Source organism: Mobula hypostoma, chromosome X1 (genome assembly GCF_963921235.1).
Source record: "Mobula hypostoma chromosome X1, sMobHyp1.1, whole genome shotgun sequence".
NCBI lineage: Eukaryota > Metazoa > Chordata > Chondrichthyes > Myliobatiformes > Myliobatidae > Mobula > Mobula hypostoma.
The window spans coordinates 17,278,595-17,304,521 of record NC_086128.1 but is presented as its reverse complement, the minus strand read 5'-3'; the positions used below and the strand labels follow the sequence as shown (position 1 = coordinate 17,304,521).

At 42.1% G+C, this 25,927-nt stretch overlaps 1 protein-coding gene across 2 annotated transcripts in view; it reads right to left on the bottom strand.

Moving 5' to 3' along the window:
- LOC134340290 (SWI/SNF-related matrix-associated actin-dependent regulator of chromatin subfamily D member 1) overlaps nt 1-22,092 on the bottom strand; it is a 108,268-nt gene extending 86,176 nt beyond the window's left edge. For both annotated transcript variants that reach the window (XR_010016514.1, XM_063037342.1), the window contains exons 1-7: nt 21,907-22,092; nt 7,590-7,783; nt 6,462-6,504; nt 5,529-5,651; nt 2,048-2,170; nt 1,246-1,362; nt 587-688 (exon numbers count right to left, since the gene is read on the bottom strand). Coding sequence is in view for 1 of the 2 variants with exons in the window: in XM_063037342.1 (XP_062893412.1) it covers nt 587-688; nt 1,246-1,362; nt 2,048-2,170; nt 5,529-5,651; nt 6,462-6,504; nt 7,590-7,783; nt 21,907-22,074 (870 nt within the window). In the remaining variant the exon portion in view is untranslated. The remainder of the gene's footprint in view (nt 1-586; nt 689-1,245; nt 1,363-2,047; nt 2,171-5,528; nt 5,652-6,461; nt 6,505-7,589; nt 7,784-21,906) is intronic.
- Nucleotides 22,093-25,927: the final 3,835 nt, after the last annotated feature.

The window sequence follows — 25,927 nt, the reverse complement described above, 5'->3', positions numbered from 1 at the left end:
TATATACTTCTTAATGTAATTTAGTTTTTTTTTTATTATGTATTGCAATGCACTGCTGCCGCAAAACAACAAATTTCATGACATATGCCGGTGATATTAAACCTGATTCTGACTGTGTGGGCAGAAGAGATTAGTTTAGTTAGCCATTTGATTACTAATTTAATTGGTTTGGCACAGCATTGTAGGCTGAAGGGTCAGTTCCTCTGCTGTACTGCTCTGTTCTATTACATTGATATTATTAGACTAGCAGAGAAAACTCAATCGTGCTTTTCTTTGCTGTCCATAAATGCACTGTCAGCAGAAGTCAGGCAGGGTCAGCCCCCTGGCTATCTTATTTTCTTTGTATGAGTCAAGGACAATGCACTATCAGTTCAGCTAGAATCCATTAAACTCAGCACAGACTGGAGGTTAAATCAAGAGCTCATCGAGGTGTATTTAGTGCCTTTAACCAACTAAGCCACTGGGCACCCCAAATGTATTTTAAGCACATTGCAATTACACCTTTTACCAGCTCTGGATAATTTAGTACCTCAAAGGAAAATTTTTTTTTGGATTTAATATGCTCAACTCAACCAATTTTGCTTACCTGGTAATCCAGCATCAGCAAGACTGTGCAACGCACATTCATATCTCCTGGTCTTTTCACTTGGAAACCATCAGTCTCTTGGGTTGTGGCTGTTCTATGCCACTAAAATAGATAACAGAGTACAGTTACCATACGGTATAGCCAAGAACACCAGGTTCATTTAGAAAGTACATCAGTAGGTTTCTTCCCAGCTCAGTCATGCTCTCACTCATGACCCTTGCAACTGCATGAGTGCATGCCCTGATTTAAACAAGCGTTTGAACCCAGTTAGGTTTATATTTGCTATTCAAGATCTTGTGTCACCAAAGTGTTTAGTCTAACTTCTGGTCTGAGATACCAGGGTTGCCAGGGGAAGTGGCGGAAACAGATAATGTTTAAGAAGCATCCAAGTGCATGAACAGGAAGGGAATGGAGGGAAGGGATATAGACTGTGCAGGCAGGTGGGAGAGGTTTAAACTGGCATGGTTAGCATAGACATTGTGGGCTGAAGGGCCTGTTCCTGTGCTGCCCTGTCATATGTCTTCAGCAAGAAGGAGGGTGATGTAATGTCCGAGGCTACTACCACCAGGTCACTAAAATCATCAGTACACTTGAAACAAAACGGTTTAAGGCACTTGAACTATTCACTTACAGCTCACACATCTCTCCAGTACGCTTACCTCAACCAGATGATTGTCAGGGCCATAGAGATCTTTATCCAGTTCAATCACAAGGGATTTGAAGAATGAGGAAAACTTCCGCTTCTGTTTGGTGGCATCATACTTTGAAACAGCTGACTGCACATGCACAAAAAAAATTCATGAGCTGCCTGCAGCTTGATAGAAAGCTAGATGACTGAGTTGAGGCCCTCCATTGGTTGGGTTTGACTATGGATATTGTGTCCTACGTGATACGCAAGCCAGGTCTAAGATGACTGAGTAAAATTGAAGATACCATCCGTTTTGCACTTTCCAGTGACCACTTTCAACCTACTACCCACCCACCAATCATTCTCTCGTAGCCCGTCACATCAACACGCCTTCTCTGGCTGACCACCAATCAACCTGCACCCAAGCTTGCTGTTGGATTGCAAGAGGGGATGTAACAATAATCCAGGAATATATATTTTTATTAATTGCCTCCCAGTCCCACCATCATTATGCCTGGGTTCTGCATCATGCCTTCCTACAAAAGGACAAAGTACAAGGAAAAAATGGAGCGCACAACCCATGAGAGCATGCTGATAAGTGCAGCCGTGTAAATTTCTGATGACTTTCATGAACAGAACCTAGCTGCCTTATTCATTACACTGTTGCTAAGGAAGGGAAATAATGCTACATGAAGCAGAAAAACAAACATATCCCTGCTTCAGTCAACAATGCCACTTCAGTCAAGCTATTATCTTAGAAATTAAATGAAAACTTAGTTTTAGATGATACATGTTAGAACTGCTGGAGGCAGAAAGGGAAATACAAATCTTACATCCTCCAGGAGCCTTCCTTCTACACGAAGCTCCCAGGATGCCACAGTTCCTTCTCCATCTTCTGCATCTGGTTTTGCAGGGTTGAACGTATTTGAGATAAATATACGAAGCTTTCTCTTTTGCTGAAAGAAAGAGCAATCGGGAGTTCAAAGTACAGGTATCCCACAATTTTACAAAGAGCTTATGTCCCGGAAAAATGCTACTTTAAGCAGTAATTTCAATTTTCCATGTTTTTTCAATGAAAAAGCTCAGGCTGCATTGAGAGCTCAAGTTTCAATTAAAAACATTTAAATAATAAAAAATACATCAATACAGGGAACAGAAAATAATAAGCTGTATTAACCTTTAAACTCCAAATAATAGGTGTTATGTAACCACAAAGGGAATTCTCCAAATGAAACCTAAAAGAAGGGGCTTTCTCTCACTCCCTCAGCTCTCATCAGCTGCCTCCCAACCCAACCCACAGGTTTCACCCCGCCCTACTCTTTCTCCTCCATCACCAGCTCAACTCTCTTTCTCCCCACACCGACATCCTTCAACACTCTCAGGCAGTTACATCTCAAGTGCTTTGCAATTTCTATTGACACAGCTAAGCAGCTGCTACTGAACTGGGATTTGAACTGTGTTTATTGCTAACTTTAAATATTGCTCATTTTAGCACAGAAAGCCTCAAATTGAGAACATGTAACTGAAGTGTCACTTGTGTTATAGCAATTATAAATTGAACATTCAGAAATTTAGAGGTGGCTGGACTTTTTTCTTTCAGTTATGCAGATCTATTACCAATGTACTGAGCTACCTCTAAACCAACTACAAAGAATGCAACACTTTAGAAACAACACTTAATCTTTGCTCACTGATATCCAGTTTGGGTTTCACCAGCACCTCTCAGCTCCAGATTTCAAAGTTCAAAATAAATTTATTATCAAAGTGCATACGTCACCATATACTACCCTGAGGTTCATTTTTTGTGGACATTCACAGTACAAAAAAATATCAACAGAATCAATGAAAAACTACACACAAAGATGGATCAACAGCCAATGTGCAAAAGACAACAAATTGTGCAAATACAAAAAAAAAGTAAAATAATAAGCAAAAAATAATATTGAGAACATGACTTGTACAGTCCTTGAAAGTGAGTCCATAGGTTGTGGAAAGTGTTCAATGATGGGACGAGTGAAGTTATCTACTATGGTTCAGGAGCCTGATGGTTGTAGGGTAATAACTGTTCCAGAACCTTGTGGCCTGGGACTGAAGGCCTCCTTCCCGGTGACAGCAGCAAAGAGAGATCATGTCCTGGATGGTGGAGGTCCTTGCACTATATTATGGACAAGAGCTGAATTCAGAAGTGAGTAAGAGTGATTATCCTTGATATCATGGCAGTATTTGACCAAGTGTGGCCTTAAGAAGCCCTGGTGAAACCAAAATCAATGCACTCCAGTGGTTGGAGACATATCCCACATAAAAGATAGTGGCTGTGGTTGTTGGAGGTCAATCACACAGCCCCGAGATATCTTTCTAATAATTCCCCAAAGGCAGTATATGAGACACTACCATCTTCAGCTACTTCATCGATGACGTCCATTCTATCATACATGGGGCTTTCACTGATAACTGTACAACGCTCAATGTAACAAGACCTATGTAACACAATGGCAGATAACCTTCATATCATAAAAGTGGTGGGTAATGACCAGCTCCAACAAGAGAAAATCCTCTCACCTTCTTCAACACCTTAGTAGCATAACCCACTGCCAAGTTTCTCAACCTCAAAACATCTTGGAATCTTTATTGATTAGAAATTTAACCAGACCAGCCAAGTAACTATAGTTGTTACAGGAGTTTAAAAGCCAAATATCCTGTAGTAAATCACTCATTTTCTGACACCATAAGATCTTTCCAACATCTGCAAGGTATATGTCAGCAACATACACTCTTCAATTGGACAAGTGTATCTCCAACATGAGTCAATAACTTCAACACCATCCACAACAAAGCAACCTGCTCATTTGGCACCCTGTCCACCATCCTGAACATCAACCTCTTCTATCACTAGCAAGCAGCAGCTACAGTGTACACTGCAGTTAATCAATAGCATCTCCCAAATCCATGACCTATCTGACCAAAACAGACATAAACAGCAGGTGATAGGATCACCACCAACCCAGGCTCTCCTCCAAATCACACATCATCCTGACTTGAAAATATATTGCTATTCATTTATTGTCACTGGGTCTGAATCCTGAAACTCCCTCCCGAACAGCACTGTGGGAGTACTTTCACCAGAAGGACTGCAGCAACTCAAGGCAGCAGCTTACCACATCTCCCCAAGGGCAACTCACAATGGGTAGTAAATGGTGGCCTTGCCAGGGAATTCCAGATCCAGAAAGCAAATGTATAATTTAAAAAAATCTTCCTTCATTCAGTGTTTAAGTGACCCAAACCTCAGGACAGAGATCAAGAGGTCAGCAAACTTAGGAGAAAGGACAATTATAAAAGACAAAAGCGAATTATCCAAGTCCCTTGACTCCAACATCTATAATTTATTCCTTTTACCCACATTGGCCTGGTAAGTCTAAAGAATTCTGTCCAGCAAAGTTATTTTGTAGCCCCAAATTTTGTTAGATTTCCAATCTACAGTTTAGTTGGAGTACATGGTTTAATTCCACACAACTGGCACACCTTTTCATGAATTAGTGGAGAAACACTACATAATTCAAGTGTGCAGACCACATTGTGAATTCTTAAGTAGTACTTAGAAAGTGGTTATTCCAACTATTAATGTTTCTGCCCCCAATGATAACTCAAGCTTTTGGCTCTCTGAAGGAGACCCATTTATTAATTATCTGCCTTGGCTGCCAAAACAGTGGCTTGAGAAAAATGTATGAATATGCTTGGCTACCCACACTGTTAAAGTGGATTAAACGCTGCTAAATTAACCCAGAGGGCACAAATGCAGCATAAGCTATCACAAGCAGATTGATTTGCACAGCCAATAAGCAAATGAAATTGCAACCAGATGCTAAGTGAAGGTTGAGAAAAGAAGACAGAAATGATCTTCAAAGCCCTACAAAGAACATTGAAAGAATCTTTCCTATATTCAACCTCTACGTAATAATTTGATACATATATTTACAGCATAGGTTCACATATCTCACATAATGATAAACTGACAACAGATTCCAGTTTAGGGAAAAAAGAACAAAAATGCACAGAACCTGAAATGGCACAATGAAGATAACAATTGCATTACAATGAGTTGTACAAGGTATGATTGGCTTTGGTAATACACATTCCTGTTGGCTGTGCACAACTGTTTCATAAAAAAATTTCAAGGAAGTTCTCTCCATTTTTAGAAAACATTTAATACTTGTTTTTGATATTGTTTGAAGTGTAGCCTGATGCTTAAAAACTGTTTTGAGATGCACTAAAATACAGAATCTCTCCAACTAATTGAGATTGCGCAAGTTGTTTTACCTTTATTGGTCTCTTCAATGCTTCCTGGATATCCAGACGTTTTCTCATTATGGTCTGGTCCAACTTCCTCTCAAATGCCAGCAAGTCCATATAGGCTTGAGACTCCGGCACAAGCTCCCGGATCTATGACAAAAAGGTTACATGCACAATGATCGTCACTGGTGAACACAAGCTTACCCTCTTTTCAAACACACATTTGACATCCTCAGTGACTCTGGCATATATTGACTTTTTCTACCTATCTACAATCTTTAATATAGTCAAAGACAACATCCTTTGTTGTCCAGCTAAGTGTGACCATCCCAACATGGTTCCATTCTTAGCACTCCAAATAAAAAGACTTCCAACAAGTTCGCTTCCTAGCCCAGTGGATTTATATTATGACACCACCTGCTCCCTCCTCTTCCATCAACATCTTGCTCCTTGAAGACAAATATGAATGCTTGCACCTGGTTCTACTTCTATGCCATCTCTCAAACACTCCGATATCTGAGCTGATAGACAGCATATCCAACATCCAATCCTGAATGAATTAGGAATTCAAGTTAAACACTGAGAAGTTCAAAGCCAATTCTTTCAGATCCTGCCACAAAACCCTGCGAAATTTCAGTGATTCTAGAATATTTTCACCTACTGTGGGAGGGCAAACCAAAATGTTCTGAATGTAATTTGAAATATGGTTCCAACAATCAACATTAACATCATCTCCCCTCTCAAAATTGTATCTTACCTCCTAATAAGACCTCCTGGCCACTTCGTATATGTTGATTGACAAAAGATTATGACTAGCTCACCAAAACTACCATCAGCTGGGAAAATTATTACCATCAGTTTGTGACAATTATTTTCTTTTTAATTTGAAAACTTTTGGATTAGCTGCCATAAACCAAGGTGGTGGTGCAAGAAGATATTTCACAAAGAAAAACAACTCACCCTCTGAGGTAGAATTTTATCTGCCATTTTCTTCTTCTTTGCACTGTTTAAATGGAAGAATAAACATGTTACCCAGGCAAATGATCTTCCAAAATTGCCCACTCCAAAATGGAGCCCTTTTAATACTCAGACTGAGTACATGGACCATTAGGATCATGAAGAGATTACCCAGCATAAACAGATATCTGAACAATGTCAAACAAAAACTTAGCAACCACTGATAAAACTGATCGAATGTCAGGTCAAAATGGTGCCACACAGGTCTGGTTGCAAAAAAACAAGCTGCTGGTTCTGCTTTTGTTGCACCCTCTCTTCTCTTAATTGCAAACTCCATGTCTTAAGCTCTAGGTTTGAAGCCTTCCAGCCAATGCCCCAAATCCCTCGATTTTCCCCGCTACTGGAGTAAAACTCAACGAATACAGACCTCGAAGCTATCTGTGAAGCTAGGCAGTCAGTGTCAGTGGGTTTTTTGATGACACAGGAGCAAAGATATCATAGGAGCAGCAAATGCTGCTGTTAATGTAATGTGAACATCCATATTTGCACTTCAGTGAAGAGTCACTGAAGTAGAAAAATCAGTCCAGGAGCATGAATGTAACATTGTGTCCAAACTGCTCTCTTGGTTGAAAGTAACAAATCTTAGCCCATAGCAAAGGGCACAACAGTCCTCACTACTTATATCACTAACCCTCAGGATGAGAGCCACAATCAGCAAATAAGTTACTTCAATGACAAGATACCTGCCATAAACACTGACAAATGGCACATGGCCTGCATACTGTGCTGAGTTTACCCACCAAGCCATCTGGGTCATTTCTCTGCAGCTTTCTCCACATTAATGGAAGACAAGAATAAATATGACAAAGCACAAAGGTAAGTGCATGATCTAAATGGCTAGCTTTTAGAGTTGGATTGTAGGAAGGATATTGATGCTGTCTGAAAGTACAGAACCACACCTTTGTAATGTGTCAGAAACTTTATAGGAAAGAAAATTAACGAAGTTATCAATTTCCAGAAAGTGCAGAATAATACTTGTGCTCCCGCCCCTGCATACTTTGCCCACTTCAAAGCACACCCTGTTTTCCATAGTCTGTATTGAATGAGAAACTTGAGAGGTACTGGACGTACTTGTGATTGCGATTCTGGGCTGCCTGTTGCTGCACCTGTTGAATCTGCTGTGGAGCTGGTCTTTTGCGAGACTGGTCCATCATCGACTGAGGCATGCCTGGTCGAACTGATGGACTCCCAGCATATGAAGGACCCGGTGGACCCATAGAAGCCGCTTGAGGGGGGATGCGGCTGCTGGGAGGCATCCCAGGGCGCTAGTTAGATAGAAGAAAGCAAAATGCAATGTAAAAATTGGTCTCAGTCTTGCTTGGAGCAGCTGAAATCAACAAACATCCAAAGCATAATATAAAATAGTCTTTTTGATCAAATTTGAAAATAATTTAGAAAGCCACAGAGACTCGAAGGCAACAACTTTGAATGGGTTACATTAAAAGTCATATAATACTTTGAAAACCTGCACTATATAACACCCAGAGAGATTATGTCAAGGACTAAGAAACAAAACTATAAACAGTAAGATAGGGGAGCAGCAAGCTCAATTTACAAATGATGAGAATAGCTATTTTAATATTAAATCTCATGACACCAAAGCTGATTGAGGGTCCTTCGTGCATAGCAAGGCTAGGGACTATCTGTCTAAATATGAGCACAACACAAAAAGGAAAAGTTTCCCCGTGAAATGCACTCCCATCTGATCCAATGAAAGACATGGAATACAAAAGATAATAGGAAAAAAGGGTAATTTACTAGCCTCTTATCCAAAGACTAGCACATGCTCACATTTCCACGGTTTGGAAAATGGGGAGGAGAGTAGAAATAATGGGAGAGTGTAAATAATGCTAATTTACAGAGAAGTTTTAATAGAATTATGCTCTAGAAGCAAGGACATGAAACTGTCAAGCTGGCAGTTCTGCTCTTTTCTCCTTTCACTGTCAAACAGCAGGCAACTGCTGCAATACGAGCCAACATCCAAAATACAAAAACTCCAGTTGTGTTGCTTCAGGGGTAGGGCGGGGGAATTCAACAATAACCAGTAAAAATTACTTGCATAGAAAAAAAAAGCAACTGATCATTAATATGTACATGGGGACAGGCACAGTTGGGTTCCAATTCGATCGGTTGATCTGCTGTACAGAAGGCTGTAATCGATTCTGCAGTCGCTAGGAAATGCAACTAGAAAGAAAATGCAACCCCTTCCTCTCTAGATAAGAGTCAGTTGACAGACAAATCCCCTGAACCCAAAATGCTGCATTACAATTGACAAAAAAAAAAGCCACACGTTAAGAAATAAATGCTTTGTTAATAAGAAAAGACCCCTTACCCAACCGTAAGCAAGAAATTCAAAGAGTTTGCTCCTGGTTGATGACTGCATGCCACACGTCCCTTTCAAACACCCTTTGTCTGTGTGCTGTGTTCTACTTTACTGCACTCTCGTTTAGCAAGCTGATGCTGTCGCTCTTGGGCATCCGACATTTTATCGTTAGGAAGATGTAATCGTCCCCAACTTTACAAGAAATCCAGCAAATCAACAAACTACAGATGCAACCAATATGTCAGAATATGCTGCGATATGGTTCAGTCCAAGGCTCTTTAACGTGTATTCTAAACACCACAAAGAAATGAATCAGTGAAAGACCTTGTAGCAGCAGTTGTCGCGTCACTTGTGCATGCCTTTCAGCTTCATACTACTGCTCTTGCAGGTCTCAGCTAATTAACATCAAGACTCAAAAGAGAAAGGGCCTGTCGGCATTGAGTAAAACAGTTGCCAGCAGTGAAGGGTGTTCAGGAAAAGCCAGGAATATCAGAACAAAGCCAAATGCATTTTATTGTAACAAGACAAAGTTTTAAATGCAGAAAATTTTAAATATTTCAAAACTGTTTCATCGACAGGGGCATCAGCAAAATGCCTTATTAACAGCTAATTACAGAAGACATGGATATAAAGTCTTTGCCACACAGAAGAACAAACAAGGGGATTCAGAATTAAAAGCAGGCATATGTCAACGGTGGTGTCAAATCTTTGCTGATTTAGACCAATGTTGAATATAAATGCTACCGCGTCAGCCATGACTCAGTGCCTTCAACACAGAATCAGAAGGTTACGAGTTTTGGGCCCAATTCCTTAGACTGATGGGGTTGACACTTCACTTAGCGCCCCGGAGTGCTGCACCATCAGAAGTGCAATCCATCAGAAGAGATGCTAATCTGAGGCATATCACCATTCTTAATCTGATGTAATTTATCTCATCCCCACAATGAGAAAAGTGGGGATTTCACCTGGATGGTCTAGCCAACAGTTCTTGCTCAACCAGCAACATCAAACCAGCGTTTTATTCACTATAAAATACAGTGAACACCCTAGGCACATTAAAAGTGTTAGATGGATGCAAGCTTCACCTTTCAAAAGAAGCTATTATTAGGAGGGTAACTTGGTGAAAAAGTAGTTGTATGTATGGAAGGGCAAATGACATAACACCCCAGAGAGCAGAAAGTATGCAGCAATACAGGAACATCTCCAGTGAAGATAACATTAACCAAGTATTCTCCACTATTTACACTGACACCATGACAAGGTGGCCACAAAGTAATGAGCCAAACTCAACTTGACATTACTTGCGCAATACAAACATGCCATGTGTCCAAGTTAACTGTTCAATTCACAAGGCATATGCCTATTTAATTTTGCAATCTAAATCTCAAGGATAAAGCTTGATACCAAATGAAGACAACAATGTTTTTTGCAGAACATTAAAACAGATTGAAAAGTAAAAAAAGGCAATTTCTAGAAACCCAAAATAAAAAAGTAAAATGCTGTCGATGAACTTAGGAAAAGTGGTTCTTGGTCTGAAATGTACTCTCTTTTCAGCTATTGACAGAAGTGTGACCTGCTGGAGTGTTTCTGGCATCTAATTTTATTGGTTCAATTTGATGCACTATGCTCAACAATAGCAGACTGGCAACAATTTAATTAGACTGCAACAAATGCAAAAGAGAACAACCCAAGATAAAAGAAGTCCTAAAGGAAGATTTGCATTCAATGCTTAGGGGCACAAACATTTTGAGCAAATTCTTAGCTATCCTCATTATCTTAATGCACTACTAAACCAAATAAGGCTTCTGCTAACATTGTCAGGTGCACTTGAATCTATGACAGCAAACATAGTCCCTGGAAAGACAACTCTGAAATAGCATCGAACTAATGTTGTTCAGATGTATGGGTCTCAGATGTGCTTGCAAATCATAGTCACATATGGACGAATGCACTAGAGGGGGCCGAACTGCCAGCAGTTTGGCTTTGGTCTCACAGTAGTCACAGCATAGTGACACATCTACACAGACCTGGGTTCAATCTCGAGCTCAGGTGCTGTGTCCAGTTTACATGTTTCCCCTCTGATTGCGAGGGCTTTCCACAGGAGCTCCTGTTTCCTCCTACATTCCAAAGACAGGTGGGTTGGTAGGTGAATCGACCCCAATGTGCAGATCAGCAACAGAATCTGGGGGGGATGTGGAGAGAATAAAAGGGATTCGTGTTGGATGGTGCAAATTGGTGTGGGCTTGGTGAGCCAACATCTTTTTTCGCCCTGTATGATTCTGTGACTCAATGAATAAAAACCGAAGAATCCCCTTCCTTGGTGGATATCTGAGAACACTTGCTGAATGAACAGAGTGTGGCTGCATATGTGATTAGCCGCAATGTAAGAACAGGTGAAGAAGCTTAAAATCTTGTATTCGTGAAAGCAAACAGAAGAGGCATGCTAGGGGAAAAAGGTGAATGTTGAAGCTGTTTGAAATGTAAACATCAGCTGTCTGAAATGTTGGAAGGGCTAAACAGCAAGTTGCGATACCAACTTCATGGTAACAAACAAGGACATGGCTTCAGACTTTCAACACCGAAAAGATTTTTAAAATATCATGGAATCATAGAATGTTACAACATAGGTCTATTGAGTCTGCCTGCTTTTTTCAACATAGAAAAGTATGATTTAGCCATTCACCCCAACATGCCAAAACTGAAGGCATGTAGGCTACTTCCACTTCCCACCTCATGTTCCAGCTCATCGTACTTACTTATCTATGAGAACATATCATTTCCAATGTGGGTTGCTCCATGGGAAATGCACCACTTCCACTATTTCAGTCAAAATTGAGTATAAATTATAATAAAAACAGATTCTGAGCAGCTGAAAGAAAAATCAATCTGGCATCTTCCAGTAGAAGAGGTAGAGACTTCCAGTACGAGCTTCCAGTAGAAGTGGTAGAGGCAGGTTTGATTTTGTAATTTAAAAAAAAAATTGGATAGGTATATGGACAGGAAAGGAATGGAGGGTTTTGGGCTGAGTGCAGGTAGATAGGACTAGGTGAGAGTAAGCGTTCGGCACGGACTGGAAGGGCTGAGATGGCCTGTTTCCGTGCTGTAATTGTTTTATGTTATATATCTTCAAGAGGGATTTCTGAGCAGTCTATGAACACATGAACACCATCTCACTATTTCTGCTCTCTTTTTGCACTAGTTACACGCAGTGGACTCCAGTTAATTGGGCCATCAGTTAATCGGGACAACCCTTAAAGAACTAAAACTAATTGAGAAAACAGCTGGGTTTCTTCTCTTCGTTTATTTGGGACTCTATGCTACTTATTTGGGACAGGAGACCGTTGCCAAACAGTTTCTAATTAGTATCAGTTGTGTGCACTTGTGTGGCTGTTTGATACTACACTGTGCTTAGAGCAAACAGTTTTTAAATAGCGAATGTTATGTTATCCATTTGAGTTGACATGCACCAATTCAAAAAGCGGTGATTCTTGATCATTCATTGTTGGATTCCGACACTACTTCATTAAGGAAGGCAATGAAGGCAGTCCATTATCTGCACTAGGTGCCTACGATACTTTTTTTCATTTACAGTCAGTCAAAATAACATGGCAGTATACACTGGATGAATTCCTCCATCTGTAACTATTACAAATTAATACACAGTTTCATAGTGCTATAGTAGTATTGGTAGTGTTCCAATTTCTGTTTCATTTTAACACATCATTTGTTACTCAGTTAAATGGTAGTTTTTTTTCTTTTTTTTTTATATACCTTTTTAACTATTTCTATGAACCTTTGGCAAATGGGGCCAAAATGTACTGGCCCAATGTGTCCCAATTGACCGGAATTCGCTGTTTATATTTTTATCATAATTTATAGTCTATCTTAAGTATTGCACAGTACTGCTTCACAAAACAAATTAACTGGCATGTATGATGTTAGCATTCATTTCAAAAGAACTGGAAAATAAAAGCAAGGATGTAATGTCGAGGCTTTATAAAGCACTGGTGAGGCCTCACTTGGAGAATTGAGAGCAGTTTTGGGCCTCTTATCTAGCAAAGGATGTGCTGACATTGGAGAGGGTTCAAAGGAATGATTGCAGGATTGAATGGTTTGTCATATAAAGAGCGCCTGATGGCTCTGGGCCTGTATTCACTGGAATTCAGAAGAATGGTGACCTCATTGAAACCTATCGAATGTTGAAAGACCTCAATAGAGTGGATGTGGAGAGGATGTTTCCTGTGGTGGGGGGAGTCTAAGACCAGAGGACACAGCCCTGGAAAACAGGGGTGTCCTTTTAGAGCGGAGATGAGGAGGAATTTCTTTAGGCAGGGAGTGGTGAAGCTGTGGAATTCACTGCCACAGGCGGTTGTGCAGGTCAAGTCATTGGGTATATTTAAGGCAGAGGTTGATAGATGCTTGATTAGTCAGGGCATGAAGGGATATGGGGAGAAGGCAGAAGACTGAGGCTGAGAGGGAAAATTAACCAGTCATGATAAATAGCAAAACAGACTCACTTGGCAGAATGGCCTAATTCTGCTCCTATGTCTTATGGGTCAGTAAGAACAAACCTGATTCTGACGTGGGTTAGAACCTACTGTTTGTAAAGTTCTACAAGACAAACCCTGGCCAGGCTCGACCGTTATGCACTGGCGACTGGAATCTTGGTAAACAGCATTGGTTTATAAACACGAGAAAATCTGCAGATGCTGGAAACACAAAGAAACACACACAAAATGCTGGAGGAACTCAGTAGGTCAGGCAGCATCTATGGAGATGAATAAACAGTCAGTGTTTTGGGCCATGACCCTTCTTCAGGCATTGGTTTATGCTCTCTGCCCAGCGATGGACTGGGGTATATGGTCCAAAATCTGTCTCAGTGTTGACAAGTTGCTCTTGTTAACTTCATGTGGACAACTAAAACTAAATGCCTTAAACCATCTTAGTACCAGCTTGACTGCAGTGGACCCCACACAAAAAAAAATTGTTAAAGTAGGAAGAGCTTGGGCTTCAATATAATGCCATCTGTGGTCATGAAGCTAAGGGCACATCATCTCAGCCTACATAAAACACTTAAAGTATCGTGTTGGAATCAATGTGTGGGGAACTTGCGCCAGTTACTGTAGAGAAAAACCTGATCACTCCCAGGGCTAACAAATATTCAAGTTTCAAGAAAGGAAAGTAAATAAGATTTCCAAATGCAGTACAGTTCTTCCTGGAGTCCCTTCAAATATTTCTCAGACAGTTCCTCAGGAATGAGGATCATTTGTCTTCACCTCAGTTCTGTGGGTTCCAAGCTTGCTGATAAGGCCAACTTGACATCCACAGACTGTGCCACAGATGGGACTGGAGGTTCTTGTTGGAGGGGTGGACCAGCAGCCATTTTCATTGGGCATCCACATTTTATCAAAAAGAGACTCAAGGTTTTTCGCGTCAACTGTCAACCATCATCATTTAAAATTATCCATGATCACATAACTGCTTGTGGGAGCTTGCTGATTGGTAGTATCCTGACTGGTTGCATCAAAGCCTAGTATGGCAGCTCCAAAACAGGAATGCAAGAGGCTGTAGTGAGTAGTGTACACAGCCCAGTCTATCACAGGCACAGCCTTCCCCACCATTGACAGCATCTACATGAGGTGTTGCCTTAAGAAGGTGACACCTATCATCAAGGATCACCACCTATGCCTTCCTCTCGCCTACATCACCAGGTTCTGGAATAGTCACTTTCCTACAACCATCAGGTTCTTAAACTGACCTGCACAATCTTAACCCTACTTCAGCAACAGAACACAACAGATCACCTCTTGCATTAGTGGACTTGTCTCTGATTGTGTCACTGTGCAAAAACAAGACATTAATGCAAAGAAGTCCTTTTATCCCCTCTCCCTCTTCACTTTCTTGCATATGTATAATTTATATTCTGTGTGTTGCTCGCACCTATATGCCTGTGATGCTGCTGCAAGTTTTTCATTGTAACTGTAACCCGCCACACTTGAGCACCAGACAATAAACTCGGCTTGTCATGACATGCTCTGTACAAACTGACTTCTAAGTATTTTTAGTCGTCCTGAACAGGACACAAAGGGTGCTACCTAAATTAAAGTCCCCTTTTCTCTTCATGACTGACACTGAAATAATGTGTACTTTATGTTCCATTAATAATAAAGCACTATTATAGAAGAACAAGGTAAGCAATGGGTGTAGTACAGGAGTACACAATAAGCGTCGTTGAAATGACCCATTAATTTTTATTTAGTGTTGTTCAGGAAAAAGCACGCAATTAGACTCAGGGAGAACTCTCTGCTCTTTTCAAATGAGTACTGCAGGATCTTTAACATCCACTGACCCAAAAAATAATGTCTTGGTTCAGAATCTCTACCCAGAGGCAAAGCACATAAAAACATTGTACATAACTGAAGAGTCCACCGAGATTAGGTACTGGCACTTTCCATTTTGCTATCTTCTAGTTAATATAAAGCACCTTCATTATTCAAGTTCACACACATGAACAAAATTCAAGGCAGTTAAAGAAAATGACTAGTCATAGACTTGGAGATCCAAACATTGCTAACAAGGCAGAGAAAGATGTTAAGAGATCTTTTCTTGAAACTGGGTGGCTTTCAGTTGGTCAAGATTTGTAACTGTCATTTAAACTTAATTTGAGGAAAATGTATTTGAAATTAATCTAGTTCTGAAAACATCCCAGGTGACTCTCAGAACACCTATTTCAGCAAAGAACTATTAAGCACATAAGCAAATCCATTAAAAATGAGAAAATGCTTTACTGCCTGCAGCATGCTATTAAAATGAACAGCCGGGTTGCAGAATAACTTAATTGATCCTGGGGAAAAAAGAACAAGCATTCTTTGTAGCCAGCGCTATAAAAACAAAACACTGCACTCACAAACCACAAATTAAATATATTCAAGTTATTAAACTCCTCCATGTTTCTAAAACATCAAATTTCTACAATTAATGTATCAATACATGCACAAATTCACAGTTTTCATACCAGAATTCATGGAACAAAGCAAGCTTCTAAACAATGTTAGAGCAATTTTTATCAAACCAAAGCAATTTCTAAAACCAAAATTAAAGAGGATCTGGTGAAAATACAATGGAAAGTGGATAATGTTTAAAACAATGAAAGGTGACAGCACACGTTTGAAAGAGCCACATACTGGTTTTTAAACCCACAAACTTTGTGACATCCCACAACTATTCATACTGTCTAAAGCTGTACACTGAATAAGAGTAACTTCCTTTCTACCATTAATAGAATGTTTTCCATTTCTCTTCCTTCCGAAGGCTGTGGCTCCGCAGACACCAGATATTCTCAATTGTCAGTGCATTTCTGGCAGCCAATTCCTCTCCAGAGAGAATCACAGCCAAATACAACCCTGCTCCTAGCAAACAATGCCAATGCATGGTTTCCATAGAATTTTTTGGATTGCTGCCAGGAACTGTTTCTTCTTGGGGAAGGGGAACCAAGAACTACAGCTACTTTAAGGGATCTCTTTTCGTGTGTTAAAACAGCTGTGGATTAGCAATGATGCTCTCTTTGGGAGCAAAGTCTGCAAATGATAGGGAGTAGAATGATGAAACTGGCACAGGTCAATTAGCAGGACAAAGTTAAAAGAAATTCAGTAAGGGTGCCAGATTTGTATTCATTTAGCTGTATCGGTCTAGTTGGCTTAGCCACTAGTACTCGCCTCTGGTTAAAAGATTGTGGGTTCAAGAACCACTCGAAAGACTTGAGCACAAAAATCAAGGCTGACATTCTCCAAGGCAAGGTTCCACCCACGTACTGAGGGAGGTGTTGGCTTTCGGAAGATACATTAATCTTAGGTCCCATCTCCCCGTTCAGGTAGGCATAAAAGAATCCATATTATTCTGCAGAATCGGGAGTTACCCCCGAGCTGTGAAAAGTGAGATACTGAATGAGTTTATAGAAAAAAGAGATTTAGAGAGCCATAAATAACGAGAAGACACTTAAGCAAAAAAGTTTGTTTTTTGTCTTTTGCAAAGAAACAAAATCTACCTTTAAACTCACACCAATCTGTATATGTTACTGAACTGACCAGAGATATAAAGCCCAACTCTCTTCAGCACCCCGTAGCTTTTTAAGAAATCTTATGACATGATTCAATCCAGACCAGTGGTATAACATAAATGACATGCCCAGGAACCCAGAAAAGAGTAAAGCAATTCTGCTTTGCTGAGAGCTTAATTGCAAAATCCAGCATTCAGACTAGTTAAAAGTTTTCATTCAACTTCAGTGCAAAAAAAAAATCCAAGACAAATTCCCTCACTGCACAGGGAATAATACACTCTATATACTTACCACAGTGTTAGTCAACAGGCAGTATGCTCTAGGGGCTCCTGACCCTTGGCATGATCACAAAACTGAGCAAATCTGCAACTGCTTCGGTCGTTCTACAACAGGGAGATATTTAAGGTCTACCACTATCAGGATGAATCAGACTATTAATGACTAGCGTGTGTTATCTCTAATGTTTTCAGTAACTCATCAACCAGATAGTTTAATCTTCAACTCATCCCCAAGGCAATCCAGACCGTATCATATCAGAGATATTCCCTTATCCAATCCATTTCTCCATCACCATCTCTGGAATTTAAAACCAACTTGTTTCCTCTCTTCAACTTGAAATGTTAACTCTTTTTCGAGATTCTGCTTGACCTGCTGTTGTAATGACGGGAAGCTTCATTTTTAACTACAAGATGAGTTCCTATACACATACTTATGCCAAGATTACCTGCTTCCACCCCTGCTACTGCCTCACATTATCTTCTGCTGAAACACTCATTCATACCAATACTCTCAACATCCTCCTATTCTACTCTCCATAAACTTCACGTTATTCTGAAGTCTGTTGCCTGTCCTAAAGTCCCATCGATTATCATCCCATGTTAAATGATCAACAAAAGCAGTAAGCAATGCCATGATTTAAAATTCTCATCCTTATTTTCAAATTCTGCCAAGGCCATGCAGCTTTCCATGTGACTATAGACTCTGGGCACGCCCAGGATAGATTCTGGGCCCAACACATCGATGCAGTTACAAAACAGGCACAACAGTGGCTAAATTTCATTAGGAGTTTGAGGAGATTTGGTTTGTCACCAAAGACACTCACAAATTTCTACAGATGTACCATGGACAGCATTCTAACTGGTTGCATCACTGTCTGGTATGGGGGGGTGGGTCCTACTGCTCAGGATCTAAGTAAGTTGCAGAGTGTTGCAAACTTAGTCAGCTCCATCATGGGCACTAGCCTCTGTAGTATCCAGGACATCTCCAAGCAGTGATGCCTCAAAAAGGCACATCTATCATTATAGACCACCATCACCAAGGACATGCCATCAGTTACCATCAGAGAGGAGGTACAGAAGCCTGAAGGCACACACTCAATGATTCAGAAACAGCTTCTTCCCCTTTGCCATCTGATTCCTAAATGGACATTGAACCAATGAACACTACCTTATTACATTTTTTATTTCTATTTTTGCATTACTTAACTATTATATACATACTTGATGTAATTCACATCTTTTCTTTATGTATTGCAATGTACTGTTGCCGCAAAGACAAAAAATTTCATGACATATGCCAGTGATATTAAACCTGATTCTGATTCCTTCCCCTCTGCCCACTCCAGATCTCCACACTTCTCCAATCTTAGCCTCATGATCATCGGCAATTTTCAATCCCACCATTAGTAAAAATAACTTCAGCTTTGCAATGCCTTCTCTAAACCCATTTCAATCCTGTTTAAAATTAGCCTAAAATCAAACTCTAATCAAGTCATCTGGCTCAACAATATCCAGCTCCTGATTCAGTGAAAAACATGTGCTGGCCAATGCTTTTGTGAAATGCCTTTGGATGATAAATGAGCTGTTGCACAAGGATTATTTGAAAGCTGCTTATCACAGCCCCTTAGCATGTATTGCTCAAAACAGGGCAACAGCTTGCAGTGTCAGCCTTGATTATGTACTCCAGTCTCTGGAACCGCCACCATCAGAGTATCTGCCCAACACCCAGAATGAGATGAGCAGAAATTCCCTCCAGTGAGGCTTCAATCTTTGGCTCTCATTATAAGCTCTGTTCCCGCAGCACCCATTTCGTAGCTGCTTCCAACACACGTCTGAAACTGAACCAGCATGCGTGCAACCTTGGGAATCACCTGAGCCCCATACTGAGTTTCGCTACGAACAGCCATTCCATCTCTGTCCTACTGTGACTCCCTCCCCTATTCCATCCTGCCACCATTTCCTCGGCTCATCTGCTGCTGAACCCATACACGCTTTTGTTAACACTTGTTCGTTATGTACCGTGTCATACGATGTGAGCGATCATAATCTTTCCAGGACCATGGTTGTTTTCGACAATTTCTTCTACAGAAGTGGTTTGCCTTTGCCGTCTTCTAGGTAGTATCTTTACAGGATGGGTGACCCAGGCCATTATCAATACACTACAGAGATTGCCTGCCTGGTTTCAGTGGTCGCAGAACCAGGACTTGTAATGTGCACGAGATACTCATACGACTGCTTCCATGGCTTCATGTGACCCTGATAGGGGGCTAAGCAGGTGTTACACATCACTTGCAGGCTAGCAGAGGGAAGGAGCAGCTTACACCTCCTTTGGTAAGAGACACATCTCCACCCCACCACCCTAACACTAGCTTTGTTTATTTCAACAGAGTCCTGGACAGCCTCCATCATTGTTCTCAACAAACTTGATGTCATCGAAAACTATCTGTGCCCTTACTCATGCCAAGTCTTGTTCACCCAAAAAGTAGATCATCGTTCTACGTAATGATCTACAATGGCTCTTTGCTTAGTTTATTCATCATGGGACATGGATGTCACTTACTGACTACTTGAACCAAGGCAACTGAAAGTGCAATATTCAAGGAGTATTTGGAGCCAGACGTCAGCCAGAGCAAGTAAGGTTAGAGAAACAGTAATGAACCAGGTGGGTATGCAACAGTTAAGCAACAGCTCAACTTTAAAATTCTTGCCTGTGTTTTCAAATCCTTTCATGGCCTCATTCCTGTAATCTCTTCCGGATGTAGAACCCTCAGAAATATCTGCACTATTCTAAAGTTGGCATCTTGATCATTCCTCAAGAACTGCTGAATTCCTATGGTCTGGAGCTACCTCTTCCATGAAAGTTCACCCCAGACCATGATCTGACATCTGCCCTAAAATAAGAACTTTGTTGAATGACATCCCTGCAACATTCTTGCTACTTTAAGTGTTCTGAGTCCTACACCATGGAAACAAGCTCTTCAGCCCAACTCATCAAGATGCCACGTATTGTAGTCTCATGTTTGACCCATATTCGTCAAAAAACATTCCTATATAGGTACCTGTCCAAATGATCAGTGATCAATCTTCAATAAAAGAGCTCGAATGCTATCTCATCTTTAGTTGTTAAACAATGGTTGGATGTGATGTCGCCATTTCAGATCAGAGGAGAGGAGAACTAACTTCACGTTGGTGCCACAATATTTATCCAAAAGAATTTTTTTGTGGGAGAACTTTCCTGGATGGAGCAACCTAAAAATCTTCCACAGACATCTTTCAGTTTAACCTGGGGTGTGGAATACTCTGGCAGTTCTCCCAACACATTGCCTGCTAGGCCAGCACGGCCTCGCTCACCTGAGATCTCATGTGGGCCGCGAGTGAAGGTCCCGGTGGCGGAGACTACATGGAGTCATTGTCAACAGGTCATACAGCATGGAAACAGGCCTCGGTCCAACATGTCCTTCCTCGCCATGGTGTCCACGAAGCAAGTCCGATGTGCCCACATTTGGCCCATCTCACTCCAAACCTTTTCGATTTATGTATTTACCCAGGAGGGGAGGGAACGTCGACTCAGACCATGAGAGGCCTGCGTCGGGCATTTTCTTGCCTTACAAGGCGCAGATTGGAAGTCTGTGTGGGGCGCCACTCCTTGCACAGACACTAGAGCAATGTGTGGTTAAGTGCCTTGCTCAAGGACACAAACACGCTGCCAAAGGCTCGAATTAGCGACCTTCAGATCACTAGACTAACGCCTTAACCGCCTGGTCACGTGCCTGACACAAACGTACCCAAGTGTATGTTAAATGTTGTTATTGTACCTGTCTCAACCACTTGCTCTGGCAGCTTGTTTCATACATTGGTATGAAAGAAGTTGCCTGTCAGATTCCTATTAAATCTTTTCTCTCTCACTTTGAACCTCTTCCTTTTACTTTTTGATTCCCCAATCCCTGGAAAAAAGTCATCATGCATTCATGATTTTATTAATATCAATAAGATTGCCTCTCAGTCTACTATGGTCCAAGAATAAAGTTCTAATCTGCCGAGCTTCTCCCAAAAACAAAGTCCCTTGAGTCCTAGCAACATTCTTGTAAGTAATTTCTGCACTCTTTCCAGCTTATGACATCTGTCTTTTAGCAAGGTGATCAAAACTGAACACAATACTACACTGCAACTACAGCCTTGCCAACATCTTGTACATCCCAACTCCTGTGCTCAGTCCCCTGACTAATGAAAGTCAGCATGCTAAAGGCCTTTTTCACCGCCCTGTTAAGTTAAAGGAGCTATCCCACAAACCTGAACACCACAGATGAAGTTTCCCAGCTTGGATTTTAATCTATTTGAATTCTTGAAGCTTGAAAATGAAAGGCATGCTTGCAAAAATGAAATAAAACCTTGCTCCATCCTGGACAGCGAAACAAATGCTTTAAGGAACCAGTGGGCTAGAGGAAGCAATCTCGAGGGGCCGAGAGGACAAGAAAAAGGGGATGGGGCTCCCCTGGCCATGGATGCTACCTGATCCGAACATTTCCAGCATTCTCTTTATCTAATTAAGAAAACCATGGGGTCCTGGTCTGGAATGGGAAGCCAACTGCCTCAGGAAGACAGAAGGGAGGCTGAAGTTTGTTGAACTCAATGTCAGGCCCTGGGGGAACGGGCAGGGGGTCCTGGGACGTCCCCACCCCGACCTCCCCACTTCACCGGCTGCCCTGTTCCAAACCCCAACTCCTCACTTACCGGGTATCCCTGGCCTGGCATGGCCGAGCGGAACATGCTCTGCTGCTGACTGGGCGGCATTCTCCCCGCCACCTGGCCCTGAACTTGTCCCTGTCCCTGACCAGGCCCAGGTCCCGCTGCCATGGCCGCCGCGCCCGGATTCATTGTCTGGAACCCTCGAGCCGCCATCTTCCACTCGTCAACCCGTTCGCACCGGAAACAGACCAAGGTCTTCCGGCGCGCGTTCCCATCACGACGAACTCCCGAAGCAGCGCCAACCCCGATGAGGAGGCATCACTGCCACAGGCGGCGCCACCGAAGGGGACGGAGTCTGACTCCGTCTATAGCGCCCCCGAGCACCGCCCAGGAAAAGGGCAAGTGCATTAACTCGGCTGTGATGAAGATGACGGCCCCATGAGCGATTTACTCCTATGCAGAAAGAAGCCGGTTGGCCCATTCCGGTTCTCAACAAAGCAATCTTATCAGTCCCTTTCCCTATATTTCTGTAATTTATACTATGAACCACCTTCCCCCACTCCCCTCACTTTCCCCCCCACAATTAAGCCGAGCTCAGGTTGGAGGGCAACGCCTCATATTCCGTCCGGATGGCATGAACATCGATTTATCTAACGTCCGGTAATTGCTCCCCCTTCCCTTTTTCTCTGTTCCCATTCCTCATTCAGGTTCCCCTCTCACCCCTTCTCTTTTTCCTCACCTGCCTATCACCTCCCTTCCTCCTTCCCTTTCTTCCATAGTCCACTGTCCTGTCCTCTCAGATTCTTTCTATAGCTTTTTACCTTTTCCACCTATCTATTCCCAGCTTCTCACTTCATCTCCTGTCAACCACCCATGCATATTCCCCCTCACTGGGTCTCACCTATCACCTGCCAGCTTCTACTCCTCTTCCTCCCCTTACTTTAGTATTCTGGTTTCTGTCCCCTTCCTTTCCAGTGCTGAGGAAGGGTCTCAGCCTGAAACAACAACTGCTTATTCCCCTTCATTTCTCCAGCATTTTGTGTGTGATGCATTTTTTTTTGTTGTTTTACTTCTTACCTGCACACTAGGGACAAATTACTCAGCCAGTTAACTTACCAATCTGCACGTCTTTGGGATGATGGAGGAAACTGGAGCTCCCCGCGGCAAACCCACGTGAAGTAACAGGGAGAATGTGCAAACTCCACACAGAGACTGCAGCTCCTGAAATCTGTGGGCCACTAGCCTGGGGAAATGTACAGAGACACAGACACAGCAGAGAAGTCAGTCAAAAAGACCTTTGTAGTCCAAATAAATAAAATAATAAATAAACAAACAGGAAAGTGGACCAAATACCTGCAGTACCTACATCTACTTACCTAATAAAGCCCACCGAGACATTTAATTTCTCTAAACGAGGGAACTTTGAGAGATGGCTCAGAGACTTTGAGATATTTAGGGTTGCAAGCAACCTCACTCTCAGGCTTCAGAAGAGCATCAAGTAAGCACACTGATATACTGCATGGGTGCCAAAGAAGATGACACCATGGGTGGATTAGGACTGACAGATGCTCAGAAAAAGGAATATAAAACAGTTTAGGACTCATTCAAAGAATATTTCACAGGAAAGTAAAATATGATATCTGAGAGGGCAAAGTTCAACTCCAGAAAACTCCAGGAGTCAGATGAAAATGTAAATGACTTCATCATAGCACTGTATGCCCCGTCAGACAGTGCATATGGAAATCTGAGAGATGAGCTCATTAGAGACGGGACTGGTGTCGGGCTACGAGGCACCAAATTGTCAGAGACACCTCTGTTGCAGGCAAATCTCACTGTAGAGAAAGCTATTATTATGGTCAGACAGGGCGAGAATGTTCATCAGCAACAGGCAGAACTTGGGCATGAAAATAATGCTGAGATAAACTAGAAGCTGTACGAAAAGAAGGATACAAACAAGGTGTAGTCAGAAAAACTACCGAAAGAGGTGACAGTAGAGCCCAGATCAAACAAAACAGACAAGCAAAACAAAGAGCAGGTAGAGTGTCCAACTGCAGGAGATTGGGCAAGTCTCCATTCCAGCAAAAGAAGTGAAATGCCACTAATGCAATGGAGTTGGCCATTATAAAAGCCAGTGTCACTCAGAAACATTTCTTTAGGTCAAAGAAGATTATGATTCAGATGAAGAGAGAGTTTACCTAGGGACTCTAGATTCAAATAGACAAGGCTGGTCTACTATGGTTCAGTTGCAAAATGAGGCAGTGGTGTTCAAAATGGACACTGGGAGAGATGTCACATCCATCCCCAAATGTATGTTCACAAAACTGGTGAAGAAAACAGACACTACGCTATACCCAACAAAGAAAGTGCTCGTGGGGCCAGGGAAACATAAGCTCAGTGTGAAAGGAATGTTTACTACTTCCATCCGTAAACATGAGAAACATTTAAAAGAGGATGTCTATGTCGTTTAGAATTTCTTCCCACCGCTACTGGGGCAACGTGCCTTCGAGAAGCTGGACCTCATTGCTAGGTTGGATTCACTAAACAATGTTCAGTGGCAGGAGCAGTACCTGGAGTTGTTTCACAGGCCTAGGGGTACTGAAAGAGGAGTACCTTATCCAGCTGAGGCCGGGAGTGATGCCCTACTGTCTGACCATGGTGAGGTGTATTGATGAACACAGTCAAAGCTGAACTTGAGAGAATGGAGGCGCTTGACATCATAACTGGAGTGAATGGACCTACTGACTGGTGTGTGGGCATTGTTCCTGTTCCCAAAACAGAATCTGTGTTGATCTGACAAAATTGAATAATGCAGTGAGGTGGGAGAAGTTTATTCTGCCCCCTGTTGAACACACATTGGATACACTAGGTGGAGCAAAGTTCTTCACCAAACTAGATGCAAACTTGGGTTCTGGCAGATTTGACAAGGATGCCATGCAAAAGCGAGTGGATGGAAGCTGACTCCATCCTCATGGAAGATACCAACATCTGCTTAGTTCAGGTACGTGAAAGCTTCCCTGCATCACAGAGTTAACTGGACAAAATTCACACTGAGTTGAAAAAGGACCGAATCTGCAGCAAGGTCATGCAATACTGTGAGCATGGATTGCCAGCTGTTCCAAAAGAATCTCACACTCACCATTTTTGATGGTTTGCTGCTAAGGGGCTCCAGACTCATCATTGCTGTTTCCATGCACACCAAGGACATCAAGGCATCAAAAAATGTCGCCTAAACACAAGGCAATCTGTGTGGTGGTCTGGTCTGAGCACATAGCCCGGACCATTTGTTAGGATGTTGTTTGTGGACTTCTGCAGTGCACTTAACACCGTGCAGCTCCATCTATAGGACACAAACTCCAGCAAACCCCCATCTCATACTCTTCATCCTCTCCTTCCTCACAGACAGACATCAAACAGTGAGATATACTACTGCACAGAGTCTTGTCATCTTCAGAAGTTTTCTGATGACTCTGCCATAGTTGGATGCATCAGCAAGGGAGGTGAGGCTGAGTACTGGGCTACTGTAGGAAACTTTGTCACATGGTGTGAGCAGAATTATCTGCAGCTTAATGTGAAAAAGACTAAGGAGCTGGTGGTAGACCTGAGGAGAGCTAAGGCACCGGGGACCCCTGTTTCCATCCAGGGGGTCAGTGTGGACATGGTGGAGGATTACAAATACCTGGGGATATGAATTGACAATAAACTGGACTGGTCAAAGAACACTGAGGCTGTCTACAAGAAGGGTCAGAGCCGTTTCTATTTCCTGAGGAGACTGAGGTCCTTTAACATCTGCCGGACGATGCTGAGGATATTCTACGAGTCTGTGGTGACCAGTGCTATCATGTTTGCTGTTGTGTGCTGGGGCAGCAGGCTGAGGGTAGCAGACACCAACAGAATCAACAAACTCATTCGTAAGGCCAGTGATGTTGTGGGGATGGAACTGGACTCTCTCACGGTGGTGTCTGAAAAGAGGATGCTGTCTAAGTTGCATGCCATCTTGGACAATGTCTCCCATCCACTACATAATATACTGGGTGGGCACAGGAGTACATTCAGCCAGAGACTCATT